The 17,848-nt window shown below is 40.1% G+C and overlaps 1 protein-coding gene across 12 annotated transcripts in view; it reads left to right on the top strand.

The window, feature by feature from the left end:
• NRXN3 (neurexin 3) overlaps positions 1-17,848 on the top strand; it is a 962,180-nt gene that overhangs the window by 848,636 nt on the left and 95,696 nt on the right. For 6 of the 12 annotated variants that reach the window (XM_031048774.2, XM_031048773.2, XM_031048775.2 and 3 more), the window contains 2 exons: positions 106-413; positions 2,632-2,634. In XM_031048774.2, coding sequence (XP_030904634.1) covers positions 106-413; positions 2,632-2,634 — 311 coding nt within the window. Of the gene's footprint in view, positions 1-105; positions 426-2,631; positions 2,635-17,848 lie in introns of all 12 variants that reach the window. The other 6 variants (XM_005148869.3, XM_031048776.2, XM_005148864.3 and 3 more) reach the window with 2 other exon arrangements.

Genomic DNA, 17,848 nt, shown 5'->3' with positions numbered 1-17,848 from the left:
AATGAATCTACTTCTTTGTTGTCCGTCATTTCTGGCCAGGATTCAATGTAAGATGCAAAGTGAAGGAAATGTCTGGCAATAATGTTATTCACCCCCCTTCACTAGGACGACAGTTAACGATCTTCAACACCCAGGCGCAAATAGCCATAGGAGGGAAGGACAGAGGGCGTCTCTTCCAAGGCCAGCTCTCCGGTCTCTATTACAATGGCTTGAAAGTGCTGAACATGGCAGCAGAGAACAACCCCAACATTAAAATCAATGGAAGTGTCCGACTTGTTGGGGAGGTCCCTTCCATCTTGGGAACAACACCCACAACCTCTGTGCCACCAGAAATGTCTACTACAGTCATGGAAACGACAACTACAATGGCCACGACTACAACCCGAAAAAATCGTTCACCACCCAGCATCCAGGTGAGTCAATTAGTCTTTTGCATTTCCTTGGCTTCTTAGTCTTTTGTTTTGCTGCTCACTTCTAAGTTCATGGGAGCCATGTTCTCTGAATCATGCTCCATGTAACTATTTTGTTAACATTATATAAGGTAAATCATCACAATATGTTGTCCTGTGTTGGTGAACAAACAGCTGGATGAATTATTATGGCACATGTACGTGTAATGGGGACGTGTTTTGCTCCTGTTGTACTGCAGCCCCATTTGTGTAATTAGTATTGCCCCAGTGTGAACGAAAACATGATTGTAACTGTTTCTGCAGTTGCATATCTGGGGAAATGTATTCCTAGGAGAATTACAATGCTTAATGGAGGGTGGGTGTATGATTGTTTATTATTACGACAGTATGTGCTGCTGCAACAGTGAAGTTCATAATGGGGAGAAGAGCAATGAAGCATTACTTCCAGGTAGAGCCATTTTTCATTTTCCTTTTATAGACTTCCTGTAGAAAATTTTTAAAGAACACTATCAAGATCAGTTTCTTGCAAAATGTAGGAGCTCCAACACAGAGTGGTTCCAATGTCTTTGGTAAAAAACATTCCAAAAAAATACATTTCAGATGTTCTGGTTTAATTGCGCTCATGTAGTGTTTAAAGTCCCAAAAATGCAGTGATTTTTGAACCAATTGTGTGGCAAACAGAATATGGTACAGATTAGAAATAAACACATTAAATTGGCTCTCTTTATCTATGCAGAGAATCGTGTAAATAACCAATCTAAGCAGTGGATCAGATTTTAAAATTGCTTATTTCAGTGGTGTACTATCATGTTTTCAACTAGGATGAAACATTTGTTTTAAAATCTTTATTTACATCAGAACCTCAACCTGTGGAAGTTAACATACTTTCGTTGACACTAGCATACACCAGCTGAGACACTGGAAAATAATTATTGATCAGTGTGTCTTTATTAAACCTCCAGAGATGTTGTCTAGTTGGATAAAAAAAAATAAATTATTACATCTGCTTTCCTGAAACAATTTCTTCTGGCTGGGACAGAAGATCTTAATGAAATCAAGGATTTTTAAGCTTGTAATCATACAAGTTGCATGCTTGCTTTCTAACTGCTTCAGAAGGTTGAATCAGTTATTGATTGTATTTTTATATATATGAACATTTGCTTCATTTTTTTGTCTAGTTCTGGTCACTTAGGATAAGAAAACACAAAAATTGTCCTCTTACTGTTGTAGGAGGTCAGGCCATACATTTTGTCCAGTTCTGGGCTCCTCAGTGCAAAAGAGAGTAAGCTACTAGAGAGGGTCTAGCAGAGGGCTTCTGAGATGGTTAAGGGACCAGAGCATCTCTCCTGTGAGAAAAGGCTGAGAGAGCTGGAACTGTTCAGCTTGGAGAAAAGAAGGCTCAGGGAGGATTTTATTAATGTTTGTAAATACTTAAGGGAGGGTGTAAAGATTGACAGTGGTGCTCAGTGACAGAACCAGAGGCAATATACACAAACTGAAACACAGAAGTTTCCCTCTAAATGTCAGGAAACAGTTTTTTACTGTGAGGGTGATGGAGCACTGGCACAGGTTGCCCACAGAGGTTGTGGAGTGTCCATGCTTGTAAATATTCAAAAGCCATCTCTACATGGTCTTGGGCAACCATCTCTGGGTGACCCTGCTTGGACAGGGAGGCAGCTTGGACCAGCTGACCTCCAAAGGTCCCTTCCAACCACAACCATTCTGTGAAGTACCTCTGGGTGCAGTAGAATTTACAACTATTGGGGTAATTAATACCAAGCCAAGGTTTAACATTGCCTTCTTTGGTACTTTGTAAATCCATTTGGCAGGACTGGGATTAATTGAACCTCAAATACCAAACAGGCGATTTATAAAGTCTCAGCTAAGTGAGGGGAAATTACCCCAGGTTTGGCCATTGTTTGTTATAAACTCTGAAAGAAATACAGTTTCTTTTCCTCAGTGGCTAGCTCTAATTTTAGAGAAAATCTTTATAAGATTACATCTCCATAAGAATAAAGTCTGTGGTCCTGATCCTGCTATTTGTTTATTAGAGATTTTCTATAATTTATGAAGTCAGCAGAGCTGTGTTTAGCTATAGCAGTGTAACAGAGAGTAGCCCTGGTCCTTTGTGGGCTGGGTCAAACTGGAAATGACCCTGACTTACCTGAAGAGAAACTACTCCAGAAAGATTCCTGTCTAGCCTACATGGCAGTTCACTCAGCCTGTAGAGACCACTATGTGCTGAAAGAGCATCAAGAAGATTTAATAAAGTGTCAAAGTGCTTCTAAAACATGGTTAAGAGCAGTGATTTCCTGGATACGCATGCACCACAACAAATGGCCTCATCTCAGCTGATATTAAAGCAATAACTCTTTGACACTTCATGCTACCCACTGAAAGAAAGATAAAGGTCAATATGTACCTCCATTACAACTTTCTGCATTTCAATATCAGGCCATTTTATTGCTGTCGCAGCACAGATGGCTTGCCTTTCTTTACTTTTGGTAGAATTTGATTCTGTCAGCTTAAGTTGCGTTATTTGTACAGAGAAAGTGAGAAGAAATTGTCTTTTTCTGTTTGGGCAGTATCTCCGGCTGTGGTTTTCTGATGCCTAATGGTTATTTTATCTCTCTTGTGTTCAACATCACCATTGTCAAGCCCGCTTATGACTTTAGATCTAAGTGGTGGAAAAATCTAATAGAACAAGTTTGTTCTTTGGAGAGCGTAAAATATAGCTACCTAAGGCTATGAGCAGTACAAATACAGTTGGTTATTACCTTGTTCCAGCTTTCTCTTTTTCTGCTCAGAAATAAACAGTTTTTTTTCACTTTCAAGACCGTTCACAGTTTAGCCTCTTCCCATTCTGATCAGCACAATTCAAGAACTTTTTTTCTCACTTCTTAGATGTGATCATAAGAATCTTTCTGCTGCCTGGTACTATCCACAAGGCAACAGCAGGTTATTTCTCCAGTCCCATTGAAACATTTCTTTTATCACGACTCATGTCAAGAAGCTGTCAGATGTAAGGCTAATGATAGTCTAAGACAGCTGTTTATCAAGCCACTCAGTATTGGCACAATTTTTTGTTTAATTATCCATTTTTTCTGTATCCATGTGTGAGATCTTGGATACCACACATAGATACAGAAAAATGTTTATGCTTGGATTGAAGACTCCTTGAATTCAAATGTATTTTCTATTCTTCATGTCTAAACTACTTCCCACAGAAGGATTCTGGCCCATTGTAGAAATACCAATCATGATACAAATAAAAGTAAAGCATCTAATACAAAATGACAAGAATTGGGATGAAAAAGCATTGACCTTACTGTATTAGAAGTATTTGTGCTGTTTGTGTTACTCATTGTCATATGTAACTAACTAAAACTTCTCTTTTTTGAAATGCATATAAAGCCTTTTGCAGAATATCAAGTCTGTAATCCCAAAGTGATACAAAATCCAGGGAAATTTCAGTAGGATTTAGATTTACACATCACTTGTTAAGGAAGTACAGAAGAGTGTGATAAATGCAAAGACTTCTGTTTGTAACCTCTTGCAGTTAGGTAGTATGAGTACTGCAGCTGGGGAAATTCAGTGCTTTAAAAATACACAGTATAGGCTTTTCAATTTGTGAAGATCCCAATCATATAGTCTCAGACAGAAAAACAAGACAAAGGGAATTGACAGAAAAAAGTTACTGGAAATACCCAGTGGCAATGATATCAGCATTTAAAATGTCTGTAACTTCATTTTGTTTTAAAATGCATAATAACATTTCTTCAAGACAGTGAAACTTAGATCAGTGGAGGACAGACAGGATTTGAGTGAGGAACAGTTGAGATGTATGACTGTATGTTATACTGGTAGGAACATTTCTGTGAATCAAGTATAATTCAGAGTCCTTGAAGGAGGATAACAAAATGTCTTTTGATTCTCCTTTCCATCCCACCAGAGACAGGTAGGAAAATGTGTGAGCAAATGGCTGCATGGTTCTGAGTTACTGTCTGGGCTTAAACCACAACACAGGAGCAGACCTTTTCCTGTTAACTAAAAATAAGGGAGAAAAAGGAGGTTTGATTCGTGTTTGTTTCAGTAAGTTGCAAATGGTGCGTGTGCTCTTCTGCCCCTGAGTAGAAACACTGATCTAACTTTCTCACACATGGTTTTGTTCTGAATTTTATGGTCTGTTTAGAAGTTACATGCATCATACTAAATTCCTGCTGCTTGTCTTAGGGCCCTGACACACCAGACTCTCCTGTGATAATAATGTATTCTCTAGGACTTCTACTTTGCCACGTTACTCTACAAAGGCCTCAAAGACAAGTTGTTAGCTTTTGTATGTGGTGCAGAAACACGCTGGGCAGGCATCTATTAGGTAAAAGTCGCTGTACTGTGCCACATCACGCCCTTGCAAGGCTACCATGTTTCTTGCAGGGTTACTTCATTAGCAATTGCTAAAAGTCCTGGAATCCCATGTGTCCCTGTGCTTGATTTAAAGCACAGCTTCAGTTATTAGTGAATTATTCAGGGATTTCTGGGTTTGCGAGGCTTTTGTGAAAATGAGTTTAAGTGACATTCTCTTGGCTTCTGCTTCCATGTCAGCTGCCTATATGCTCAGAATTTATTTAGTGAGTTGCTGCTCAGAGCTTTTTAGGAGACTCTCCATATGGTCTCATGTGGTGTTTTCTGTCCAGTTCACAGCTGGGTCATTCAGTTTTCAAGTGATTTGTGTAAAGATGTCTTTGAAGTTAATTACTAAGTAAAGCTAGTCTAGAAAAGCATGCGTGGTAATACACAAGTCTTCCTTTCAAAGCATGTTCAGGTCATCAGACTCAAGATATGATTCCAGTTTGTGCATGGGTCTTTAAGGAAAACTGCTCCAGATAAGCTTCTGAAGACCTTAGGGCCTACTGACCTAGGGCAGGCCCCTCATATGTCTGCCTCATGACATGGATGGCTAGAGTCCCAAGACAAAAAGCATACTTTTCTGTGAAGATTTTCTTTCTCTTGGAGGGCAGATAGACTTCTGGTTATGCTCTCCATGAGGAACCAGAAACTGTGTTCTCTGTTACGCATCCAGAGCATGCCCTGGCTTCCTGAGATGAGGATAATGACACTTACTGAACTGATCAAATTGTAGCTTGGAGGTGATGAGAATAAATTATTTGTGGATGTTTTCAGCAATGATCTTAGAGCCATAGAATGATAGTGTATGATATATAATATGCAGAATGTTCTTTCTAAAAAATAGAAGAGGGGATCTGCCCATTACCCATGTGGAGAGTCCAGTCTGTTGGCATGGCTCAGAATAAGGTTCTCAACCTTTTACTTTAACCATTAGGCTTTCCAGCCTTCTAACGGTGTTTTCTATTGAGGGTCCAATAATCTTGATTAATGTCTTTCCATTACATGCAGCTCCAGGCTAGATCCTTTCTTATAGTGTATATCACAAAGGAAAATAACACAGAAGATTTGTCAGTCTAATTAGACTTTCACTGTCAGCTAAGACAAATAAAATTGTCTCACCCTTAGTCTTGCCTAGGTAGTTTCTCTCACGCTCATAGATAATAATTTGGGGGAGAAAGAAATAGCCTTTAATTTAGGTTTTGCTTCTTATAAGTCAGTAGTGACATTTTCATCCCAAGACTGCAAAATTCTAATGAAAAAAGAGCTTTTGATGAGTCTCTGCTTTAAAGACTGACTTCACTGGCCCATTGGTACCTCTGAGAATCACAAAGTCTGGCTCTCATCCTTTTCTGCTTCTTCCTCAAGTATTTTTTCCTAAAAAGACCAAAACCCCCAACCTGTACCATCTTTCAGAGTAGAATCCTTTCTCCTGTGCTAGTCCTGTTGAGTGAGATGGTAAAGTTGTATTGCTGCAGTGTAGTTCACAAAATGGCATCTACTTCTTCAGAGTCACATATTTCTGTGATAATTAAATGCTAACGTGGTTTGGGCAAAGAAATAAAGCAGAGTTTGGAAGAAGGAATCCATATGTAGGATAGAAAATTTTTGTGCAAACTACTGTTCACGTAGGTTACAGACTGATTAATTCAGTAATACCAAATGGCCTCTAAATGCTCCACAAGCATGTAGTATAGAAATGGATTTAGGGCACACTGAAATATAGAATGGTTGATGTGTATTGTAGTAGCTGCCTAGCCAGAAACATGTATATGATATGATAATGTTCTGTATAGGAAAGGATTAAAATATCCTCCAAGTTTTAACTGGATATTAGATGGGAGAGTGTTGTGATGTGCTTAAATTATATTTTTTGGTATATTGTTTAGGATACTCAGATTACCTATAAAGCTCATATAATCTAAAATATAATCCAATATTTTCATTATTTCAATTACTTTCTGAAGAAGACAGATATGCTGCACTTTTGGAAGTGCCATAGTGAGCCCAGAGTTCAGTACCTTTCCAAAAAGAGAATGTGATTTTACTGTAATATTTTTTTACACCCTATGCTCCCAAGTGCTGACAAGTACCGATGATAGAAATAAACTCAGCCTTGTATTTCTGCTAAGCACAATTACAGTAATAAAAAACATTGTATTTGTAAAACAGTTCATGCATATGCTAGCATATGCTGTCATTTGTTAACATTATCACTGATGATATTTGAACATTTAACTTAGTAACCATTGTCGACTCCAAATGGAGACTACTCTTTCGTGACTCTTAGGGGGATTTGATTGTACGTGTGTGGCAAACTTTATTGCCACAAGTTGACAGGTAGTATGATTTCTCAAAATATAGCTTACACTCATTCTTTGGATAACCTGCTTTTGTACAGTAGCACTGCCAAGTAGTCACTTCAGCCACTCCTGTGTGTGTTCTGCTGGGAACCACGCTAACTTTTTATTTCTTCCATCTAACAATTTACAAAAAGCTCGAATTAGCTGATTCAGTTATGCAACAGTTGAGTTTACATTGCCTTTAATCTGCAGGTCTGAACAATTGTTTGGGACTTGCAGCAAAGTCTCAGCTGGTATTTTTGACATACGTACTCAGTTCTGTTTTACTGTGAATTTTGGAAATTAAGATTTGGCCCAGCGTATGGGGGGTAGGGGAATCAGGGCTGGTCTGGCACTTTTCTAGAATTTCAGCACATTTCTAGATTTTCTCTGATGATTTTTCTTTTTTTTATCTTGATCAAGAACTTAATGAAATATTAGCTTCCTTTTAGGTGACCAAAAAGCATGCCCTTTTCTGTAATTAAAAGATAAGAAGCTGTAATAATAGCTAAAGTAAACTGATACCTACCTTCTTAAGACAGCCAGGCAGGCATACATTTCTCGGAAGGACCCTTAATAACATCAGTATGTACTTTTCTTTCAGACACAGTATCCCTTTGTGTATTTAGACATGCCATTTGCCCTGCCAAAAAGGATTCTTGAAAGTCACGTGGAAGATTATTTTCAAAATCTGATTAATACAGTACTCGGGAACTAAAGCTACTATAGTTGACCATACTTTTCGCCACAATCCAAATGTAAGAATAGGACAAATGCGTTGTTCTAGGACAGTTGTACAGTGGCAGTATACAACAAAGAGGTCCAGTCCTGCAAAAGCAAGTGCTTAGAAATAAATGGAGTAAAATCAATGGTTATAGTTCAAATATAGTTGGAGGATTGGCTCTCATGCTGTTGTAGCATATCTGTTCTGCTTGCTATTTATATACTTCAGGGAAATGCCTAGAAGCTACAGACATTACCAGAATACTTCCAGAGCATATACTTCCGTTATGTTTGAATGTTTTTTTACAAGACTGGCTGAGAAGTAGGAATGTACCTCTTACCTTTTCTAGCTCATATCTGTATGAATGCACAGAAATTAGAAACACACCCATGCTGTTGTGACAGATCCACTTTCTGAAACCATCTAATTAATGCTACAAGGTTTCTATGGAATGATGGTGGTGTTAACTATCAGGAACAGAAGGATTTCTGCTAGTTTCTTTTTCATCTGTGGGATGAGTTGTGACTGATTTGCAATATGTGTCTGTCACAGTATAGCTCATAAAAGTAGTGATCAGCAACACAGGCTATGCAACCACCAATCCTTCCTTTCCTCCCTTAGAGAGCATCTAAGTAGGTAGGATGTTGTTAATTTTGATTGCAAAAATTAATTCTGTTATATTCTAAAAGATGAGAATTTGTTTCCACAAAATTTCAACAGAAAAATAAAGCTGAAGAGGTGAGGGACTGGATTTCAGTTCTCTTGGAATTGTATGAGGTGCTAATGCTCCCCTTCTTTCTTATAGTGTGTTTTTGGAGAAAATTCCTTCTGTTGGCTTTTCACCCTTATTGATGGCTTGGCTTCATGAGCAAAGATTTTGGGAAGGGCTTTAACCATGCTTACTTCAAGCACGATGACCAAGGGCATGTGGGATATGCAAATCAGGCTGGAAAGGGTGCTTAAGGGTGCTTAGGCAATCAGGGAGTGTCCAACCAGGACTGTCAACTCCTGGGGCAATCTCAAGCTACCCATGCACTGGTCCACCCGCATGCAAGGTTGGATCTGCAGCTACCCACGCACCTTGTCACCTACCGATTTGACCCTCTTCTGCCCATACGGACAAGTGAGAGCCAAGTTCTTCCAGCCTGCACAGGGGATTTTTCATGTGAGGTGTAGTTTGTGCAGAACTGGCCCCACCCTTTACACCTGAAGTTTGGCTACCATGGCCTAGCTGGCTAGGACAGTGACAGCAAAGTCTGCAGGTCATAGGTTTTATAAGAGCGTTCTTCTCTTAGATGGAAGACCATACAAGGCTGAACGAGCTCCATCTGCCCAGGTTTGAAGATAGGAGTTTTCCTTCTCCTATGTTCTATGACTCTCTTAAGGTAGACAAATGCCTTGTCATCTAATTAGTGATGCACATGAACGGATGAACGAGATTCCCACTGTCCCAACCTACTATTCAGTGAAACCACAGCTAAGGGAACAGGCTTGGAGGAATCAGCAGGGAAAGAAGACCCTGTTGAGCTTGACTCTAGCCTGGTGTGAAGAGACATGAGAAGTGCAGAACAAGTGGGAGGCTGGGCATGCACTCAGCAGCGCGGGGTGGCCCGCCTGCCGGTGTCCTGGCCGTCAGTGAAATACCACTACTCTGATCGCTTTGTCACTTACCCAGTGGGCAGGGGGGAAAGCCCCAAGGGGGGGCTCTTGCTTCTGGGCACGGTCCACTCTGGGGACAGCAGCAGGTGGGGAGTTTGACTGGGGCAGTACCACATGTCCAAGTGTAACGCGAGCTCAGGGAGGACGGAAACCTCCTGCGGAGCAGAAGAGCAAAATCTCGCTCGATCTTGATTTTCAGTACAAATACAGACCATGGAAGCGGGTCCTCACAGTCCTGGCTCTTCGGGTTTTAAACAGGAGGTGTCAGAAAAGTTACCACAGGGATAACTGGCTTGTGGCAGCCAAACATTCATAGCATGTCGCTTTTTTTTTTTTTGATACTTTTATGTTGGCTCTTCCTATCATTGTGAAGCAGAATTCACCAGGAGGTGGTTTGTTCACCAATAGGGAATGTGAGCTGGGATTAGACCATCGTGAGACAGGTTAGTTTTACCCTACTGATGCTGTGTTGTTGCTATAGTGATCCTGTTCAGTATGAGAGGAGCCGCAGGTTCAGACCCCTGGTGCATGCGCTTGGCTGAAGAGCCACTGGCACGAGGCTCCCATCTGCGGGCTTATGACTGAACTCCGCTAAGTCAGAATCCTGCCTAGATAATAGTGATACCACAGCGCTGCCGGTACCTTGGTGGACTTGTGATAGCGGTTGCTCGAGATTGTCACCCTTATAATGACTCACAAAGGGACCATCTTCCCTCATAATTTATCTGAGAATTTTCCACTGGTGCTGTATTGCCTGTTTTGCCATGACTTAGATTGGGTATGCTAAGGAAATTGATTTGTGGGTAAGGACATTTCCAGAGAATACCAGTAGTTTATTAGGAGGCATGAACCAGAGAGTTGGAAATGTTAGAAATGCTCTAATGGCTAAATGTGTGAAAGTGGATAATGAAAGGATGAATACTGAGGTGCAGACAAGGAACTAAATTCCAGAGGAAAAGATGCATCTGTCTTGTAGAGATATGGGAAGGGAACAGCAAGATTTAAAGATTCATATGGATTTAAGATTCACATGGAGAGTGACATGGCAGAGGTGGTAGGTTGATAGTTCCAGAAACTCCTTTTTGGATAGACAAAGGTTTGAAGGAGAAACTTGTAACCACATGGCTCAGTAACAGCTCTTCTACTTATTAATTTCTTGTTTTGTTCCATGCTCCATCTTACCTGGGATTAAGACTCTTTTTTTTTTTTTTTTGCCAAGCTGGCAAGCATTCAGTTCAGTAAAACTGCTGGCAGTGGGATCTGAGGACCCATGGCTTCTTCCACAGCAGTCAAAGGCAGAGCTGGACTTTAACACGCTTTTAGTAAGTTCATCTAAAAAACACCTCTTTCACTTGCAACAGCTCTTTTCCAGTAGCTGTTTCAGAGCAGGAAAACTCATTCTTAGTGTAAAAATAGTGAGGTCAAGTAAGGAGAAAAACTGCTGTATTTTGTGCTCTAATGTCCTGGCAATCGCCTCAGCACCCAAGACATACACAGAGATTTGCACAAATAACTTTAACTTGGTCATAATGTCCTTTTTGTTCCTGGCAGATGACCTCCAATGAAAGTGTAAGGACATGAATGATTTTAATATGTGGTAACAATGGAGAACCATTCCTAACTGACTCCAGCAGCATAAATATACAAAATGACAGATTATCCTGCGGCCTCCCTCCCTGCTGCCTAAGCACACATACACACTCAGTACTACACAGCAAAATTCAAATTGGTCTTCATGTTTTATCTGTTGCCTCAGTGATTAATGCTGCTCTTTCTGAGAGACTAATCGAACAAGGGGAAATATGGAGAAAGAAACACGTATTTCTTAGACTATCATTATCAGTGTTATTATTATTCCTTTAATATATTCTCCTCCTGTTAGAAGAACTTAATGTACTGACACAGCAGAAAGTGAGAGGTGAGAGCAGATTTGATGGCAAGAAGATGAATGGGGTAGGCCACAGCAAGTGGAGCACAGGCATTTTGCAGGAGGTAAGCCATCGAGCTGCTTTTGGGGTTGCTGCATTTTAGCTAGAAAACCAAGAGGCTGTAACAGGCTGAATACAGGTCCTGAACCAGGAGCTACTGTTTCCTAATCTCTACTCAATTCACTCAGCAGTTATCAACAAACCTCCTTCCTAACTGGCTCTTTAGTTTCCCTGAATAGTAAAATAAGGATACACTGGTCCTTGGTCTGTCTCACAGCCAAGCTTACAGGCACTATTGTGGTAGCATGGATAATATTTTGTAAAGTTCTGTATGCCTTTCCCTCCTGCCTGTTCCTTGGATTAGGTCTTTCACAGTGGTACTATGACCTTGTAGTTCCAGTTTGATCCTAGAGATGGGTACAGCATAAAGCAGAAAATTTAGTCTGTGCTGTGGTAAAAACAGAAATAGATGCTTTGAATGGATATGACTTAGATTTAAGTAGGAGGCTGTTTTATGAGTGAGTAGGAATGAATTCCATGTTTCTTCAGAAGCTTAAGAAAAAAAAAAGACTTAAAGATACAGTAATTAAGAAGTCGCACCTTGTTTTGTTTTAATTTTGAGAAGAGGAATACAGAAAGGAGTACCTCTAATAAATGAATATTGTTTGGTATTAAGGGCCATGTTGTCACTCTCCTTATTTCAGCATTTGGCTGTTTTAACAAGTGTGACTATTCATTTCCCTAAATATACTCTTTTTGATGAGATAGTGATGGACATAAAATAAAAAAATTAAAGAGGAATGATGATATGTACCCTACAGAAATGTTTTCGGGTTTTTTTTTTCCCTAGGATCAGTATTCCCTGGACTTTCTGTCTTATTGCTCTTTGCTGTAGATATATCAGTATAATGTCTTTTTCCTTCACAGAGTAGGCTCAACACTTGAAAGTATTTTTAGGCATAATTATTTTAGCTCCCAATTGATTATATTTAGGCATCAGTTAATCCTGCTCTCCACTAGAGCAATGTTTAACACTTGTATCAGCATGTGGGTCTCATGTGCCCTAGTTTGTTTCATTGTTTTAACCTCATTAGAGATATCAATAGAAAAGCAAGCTAGAACTGATTCTGTACACCTGATAACACACAACTCCTCCACTCAGGTTAGTCCTATATATGTCTCCCATTTTACATATACTACTTTAGTCCTCTCACTGCATTGCTCTTTAGACTGGGACACTTCAGATTTGTATAATGAATTGAAGTTGATCTTACACTTATGAGCAATAACTCTTCAGGTCACTGCTGCTGTCGTCTGCTTATCTCATCTTGAGATTTAGCAGTTTATGAGAATGAAATTTAGAAATGTAGATGATATACCAGGCAGGTCAGAATATACAGCCTGCTCCTCTGGAGTCCCTGAAGGCATTCACCTTTAACAGTGCCAGAGGAGTATCTATGCAGCAAAACTTACAGGCTTGCTCCAGAGCCAGGAGGGCAGCTGGTCCTGCTTTGTAAGAGCTGTGTGCAGGTGCTGTGGATCAGCCATCCGGCAGGATTTCAGCTGCTAGATGTATAGACTCCAACAAATAAGAGTACCAGGGTGGAAAGGATAGATAAATGGGAGGAAGAATGAGGGTTATATGTCATGTGTATGCCTCAGAAAGAACTACTGCAGTGGGATCTTCTCCTGTAGAGGACTTCCTCCACCCCTACATCTGACCAATTGTGAGGTATCGTTGCTTGTCTGAAGATGAATAATTCTTTGGTGCTCAGATGGCTGATTACACATTGTCCTTCTGTTTATGAACTCAAGCACAGCAGAGAAATTTCTGCTTGCTTGGCTGTAGCATTTGTTGCCTTGGCAAGAAGCAAGGACCACTTAAAATCTATTGTGAAAAGGCTTGGTGTCTCTCTGGCTGCTTCTCAGCTTGCAAGTTGTTTGCTTTGCCCTTTCTTAACTGAAGCCTTGGGACTGGTGTAAGCTTCTGCTTCATGTGATTCCTAGAGGAAAGGGTGCAAGAAGGTTGGCAAGAGCTGAAAAGGAGGGCTGTGGATTGCTAAGGACCAGGATCTGCAATGTTCGCTTTGGCCTTGGGAAATGCTGTATCAACTGGAGTGAGTTGCAGCCCTGCAATCTGTGCCTTGCTCTTTTTATGATGGTTTAATGCACAGTTCCAGCTAGGTCCCTAGATCAGGTTCTGAGTCTGAATTGCCCTGTCACTTCTACAAGGCCAGGTTTTTTTTCTGTGGGGCTTGGGAAACTCTTCTGCTTACAGCTCTTAGCAGGGATTTATGCTCTCCTGCTTACTATTATAGTGATGGATGCTAGGTGTCAAAGGCAGCCAGAGAAACAGAAAGTTAAATGGCATTAAGACTTCTGCTGGGAGGGGAAAAATAGGGTGAAAGGAGGGCAATATCATCACCTTTCCCAAGAGAACTGCAGATTGAGCAGGGCAGAGGATGTAAGTAGCAGTCTAGAAGAGCAAAGATCATTCTAGAGGCAGAAAAAGATAATGGCACAAGCTGGCTCTCCCTTTTCTGTCATGTTTGGTCACTTTGAATTTACTGACTGTTTTTCTTCCATTCAATGATTTAATGGAAGCAGTAGCTGAAGGTCAGGATGATTTGGGGATTTCGGCTTTTGTAGCTTTTCTTCTGTTAGCTGTTTCTCCCTTGCTTTTTTGTCCTTCTAAAGCTGACAGGCAACTTCCATGGTGGCAATGAAAAATGACAGTGGTTAGGCAATGTTGTACCCCATTTTTTACAATAGGACATTACAGAGGAGACAAGAGGAGTGATTACTATTATCCGTAGGTACAGCTAGGCTACATCTGGCAAGTTATATTTGCAGTACCTGTTCTGTACTTGGTGTCTGAGAGCTTTTCAGGTCAGAAGCCCATCTACTGCCATGGTCCATAAATTTAGACTAAGAATGTGAGGAGAAACAGTGAATTATTAACTTAAAACACTTACCTAGAAATCAGAAATCCACTTGTTAATTACATTTCTTTGAGCCAGAAATCCTCTCCTTCTATCAGTATATTTTATTTCTATGACTGATAACTTTCACTGTATAACTACATGGAGTTTTAAATTATGGCTAAATCATAACTTTATCATATTGCAAATCAAGGCATTATTTGGCAGTCTTGTGCAAATTTGTATGTAGAAGACAAAGACTTTTTATAAAAGATAGTCCATATTACTGAATTAATACCTTATTTTGTTTAATTATTTTTTATCACTCATGAATTACTTTTTCAATTTTACTTGCATGAAAACGTGTGGTCTGGAAAATAAAGTTTTCTGACATTTTTGAAATGCATAAAAAATGATGGTAAAACCCATGAGTTTTGTCTTCAAAATTGTCAAAAATATCAGTGACCATGAATGGCCACTTTTGCTGTTCCTAGAAGCAATTTTTCTTAATTGAAAACCTTCATGTAAGAAAATCTGGTAGCCAGTTCTAAAAATTATGGAATAATAGAAGGGAGGCTGTGTTTGTGAAAATGTCTGCTCCTTCTGAAAACACCAGCCAATGCTTTTACAAAAAATTCACATCCCTGGAGCACGTGCTACTGGAATTTGAACATAGATTCTGGAAGAGATACAGAGAAGTTAATTGTGAACTGTCCTGTAACTCTGGTGTAGTGTCTGTAATGGGACTGTTTTTTTCTGGTCACTGCTTGTAGTGATTGCTCATTTAACTAGATCATGTTGTTCCAGGTGCCATTTCTGCTCTATTTTAATGCATCTGGCTTGATTTTCATTTGCACAGAACAGTAAAGTTTGGGCTGTAACCCACATGGCAGCATCAGAAAGCCAATTTTAATTTGATTGACCTTCTTTGGCATCAGACTGTATGCAATAGTTCAACCATTCCTAGTCCTAGACACAGAATTTGCTTTCCTACATGTGGGTAATTTGGGGAAACTTGTAATTCAATTGGTGCCTTTGACATAATTCCAAGTAGGGGGAGTTGTGTAAAGCAATCCCTTCAGCCAAATTTTGCTGTATAGAGCTCTGATTCTTTGTTCTGTAGCAAGGTAAATGGGTGGGTTTCAAATCCCTCAGCTGAAGGCTTCAGTCTCTGGGATGGACCATGTGGCACCTGCTGGAGCACTGTAGGCATACTGACAGTAATGAAAACAGGCATTAACAAAATTTCTTTCTGAAGCACATTGCAAACTGTATCTAAAGATTGTTGTTTCATCACAGAAATACAGCTAGTTGTATGTTAGCACCTAATTATTGTTTAATAATGTATGGCTAAATCAGCAGTAGTTTAGGACAGCAACTAAAGATGCTTTCAATATGGCTGTGAAGCAACAAGCGAAAACATGCAGGAGCAGGATATAATTAACCAAGTTTTTATTGCATCAGGACACCTCTAAATCAGATATTTAAGAAAAGGTTGTTGAATGATCTTAAATGATCTGAAGAAGAGTATTACCTCAACAATGGTCCCTTCTGACATGCAAATATATGGGCACCCATTTGCATTCCGTGGCTGTACTTTGTGTCTTTTGTTAACAAGTGCAAGCTGTCTTAATTGACAGAGACAGTAAGTGGCTTGGGTTTTTTTCTTTTTGTCAAGCAAAGACAGGTAGATGTGGACAATAGTAAAGCAATATCCAAACTATGTCTAAAAGGCAGTAGAAAGCATTCTCCATATTAACTCGTCATATTGCTTATTGAGAAGCAGAGAATATCATCTCAGATGAACTGGTTCACACATGCCCTCATATTAGCATAGTTGATATGAGGTTATACTGCAGCTGTCTTCAGAGGTAGCTGGGGTTCAGACTGGCACAAGTAAGCAGACAATGCAAGTGGCCAACTTCTGTGGCAGGATCAGAGACAGCAAAGCTTCAATGCTGAGGACTTGAAGGCTTTCCTTACCAAATTTTGTCATTTAGTAGGTCATCATTCACATGTCTCTGATCACCCCTTTAAGCTGCCTCTTGGCAGAGATGGCAGACAAGAACACATGCTTGTGACTGAGCTGCTTCAGGTCACAGCTTGTGCCACAGTGTCACCCCTTTAGAGGAGCAGGTTACACTGCACACTGTGTAAATGGAGCTGGAGAGGAATGGACACACAGTCTTCTTCACTGCCCTTGCTGCAGGGACAATAACCCCTGGCTGGTGCGTGAGGAGGACAGCTGGGGATGCTAACATCTTCAACCATTGCCGCAAGAGTAAAAAATCACGACGGTCAAAGCTTTTCATTATAAATGAGGCTATTTCTTAATATGGCAAGGCTTTTCAATGCCCTTGGAATGCTTTATTGAAGTTTCTCTACATGACATTACATTCTGTAGTAACAAATAGAGACATGTATCCAAAGCTTTCAATGGGATACAGTACTTGCTTCAGCAGAATATCCTTTTTCCCTAGATGTATTCACCTAATAACTTATTTCTGGGTCCGCTATTCCTTCTGCGACAGTTCTGCCACTTTGAAGTCCTTCTTGAACCAGTGAAAGATTTTCATTAGCTGTCAAGAGTTTTCATTAAAATGATCTTTAGCTTTGACCTCTTATGCTGAGATCTCACACTCTGTGTTGGCATCCCATGAGAATGGTTTGTTCATTGCTCCTTCTGTACCAGGCTGAAATCTTACAGCTTCTGAGGAATTTCTTTCTCTTTATAAAAGATAAAGTCAGGTGAGCCTAATTATTTCCCTACCCAGGAGTGCACTGTTTCTTATTAAAATACACCTTGAAGTGGCACACCTGTGTGGTCCTCTTGCTAAAGCTGAGATGCTTGCTGTGCTGTTCAGGCTTCTGTGAAAAAGATGAGGTCACACATGCTTTCCAGGCTTTCCTGTGTTGTCTTTATCTTCAGACCTGGAAAACAAATCAAAGAAGAACCATTCATGTCAAACTCTGTATTTTTTTTTCTTGTAAATTAAAAAAGACTTTCTGAGATGTAGAGCACTTCTGAATGACCTCTGCTGTTCTTTCTGAAGCTGCTCTGCTGTGGATCGTGTATGTGCTGTCAATGGCAGCTGTCTCCCCACAAAGAATTCTCAGTAATGTTGTTAGACTGCCAGGACTCTGGCTTAACCTTTTCTGCCTCAGCTTGTATCTTTTGTTTTTGTTTTTTTCTCCCTCTCTTGCCATGACATCACATCACACCACAGTGTCTGTCTCCTCCGTGATGCAGGTCTCTTAACTTTCCACAACTTCCAACCGCTTCTTCAGTGCTTCCACCTCTTGTTTATTGTAATGTCAGCTGAATACAAATCTTATCCACTGTTATAAACTCAATCAAATGGAATTGCTTTTCCAAGTCCCACAAATGCTAGGGAACGTGAAACATCCCTGCCCCTTTGGACAGGGTGCACTCTTCCCATATCCAGCAGATCTGCAAAGT

The sequence above is a fragment of the Melopsittacus undulatus genome, chromosome 4, assembly GCF_012275295.1.
Source record: "Melopsittacus undulatus isolate bMelUnd1 chromosome 4, bMelUnd1.mat.Z, whole genome shotgun sequence".
Lineage (NCBI taxonomy): Eukaryota > Metazoa > Chordata > Aves > Psittaciformes > Psittaculidae > Melopsittacus > Melopsittacus undulatus.
Note: the sequence above shows the minus strand (reverse complement) of the source record. Positions and strands in the feature narration are given on the sequence as shown.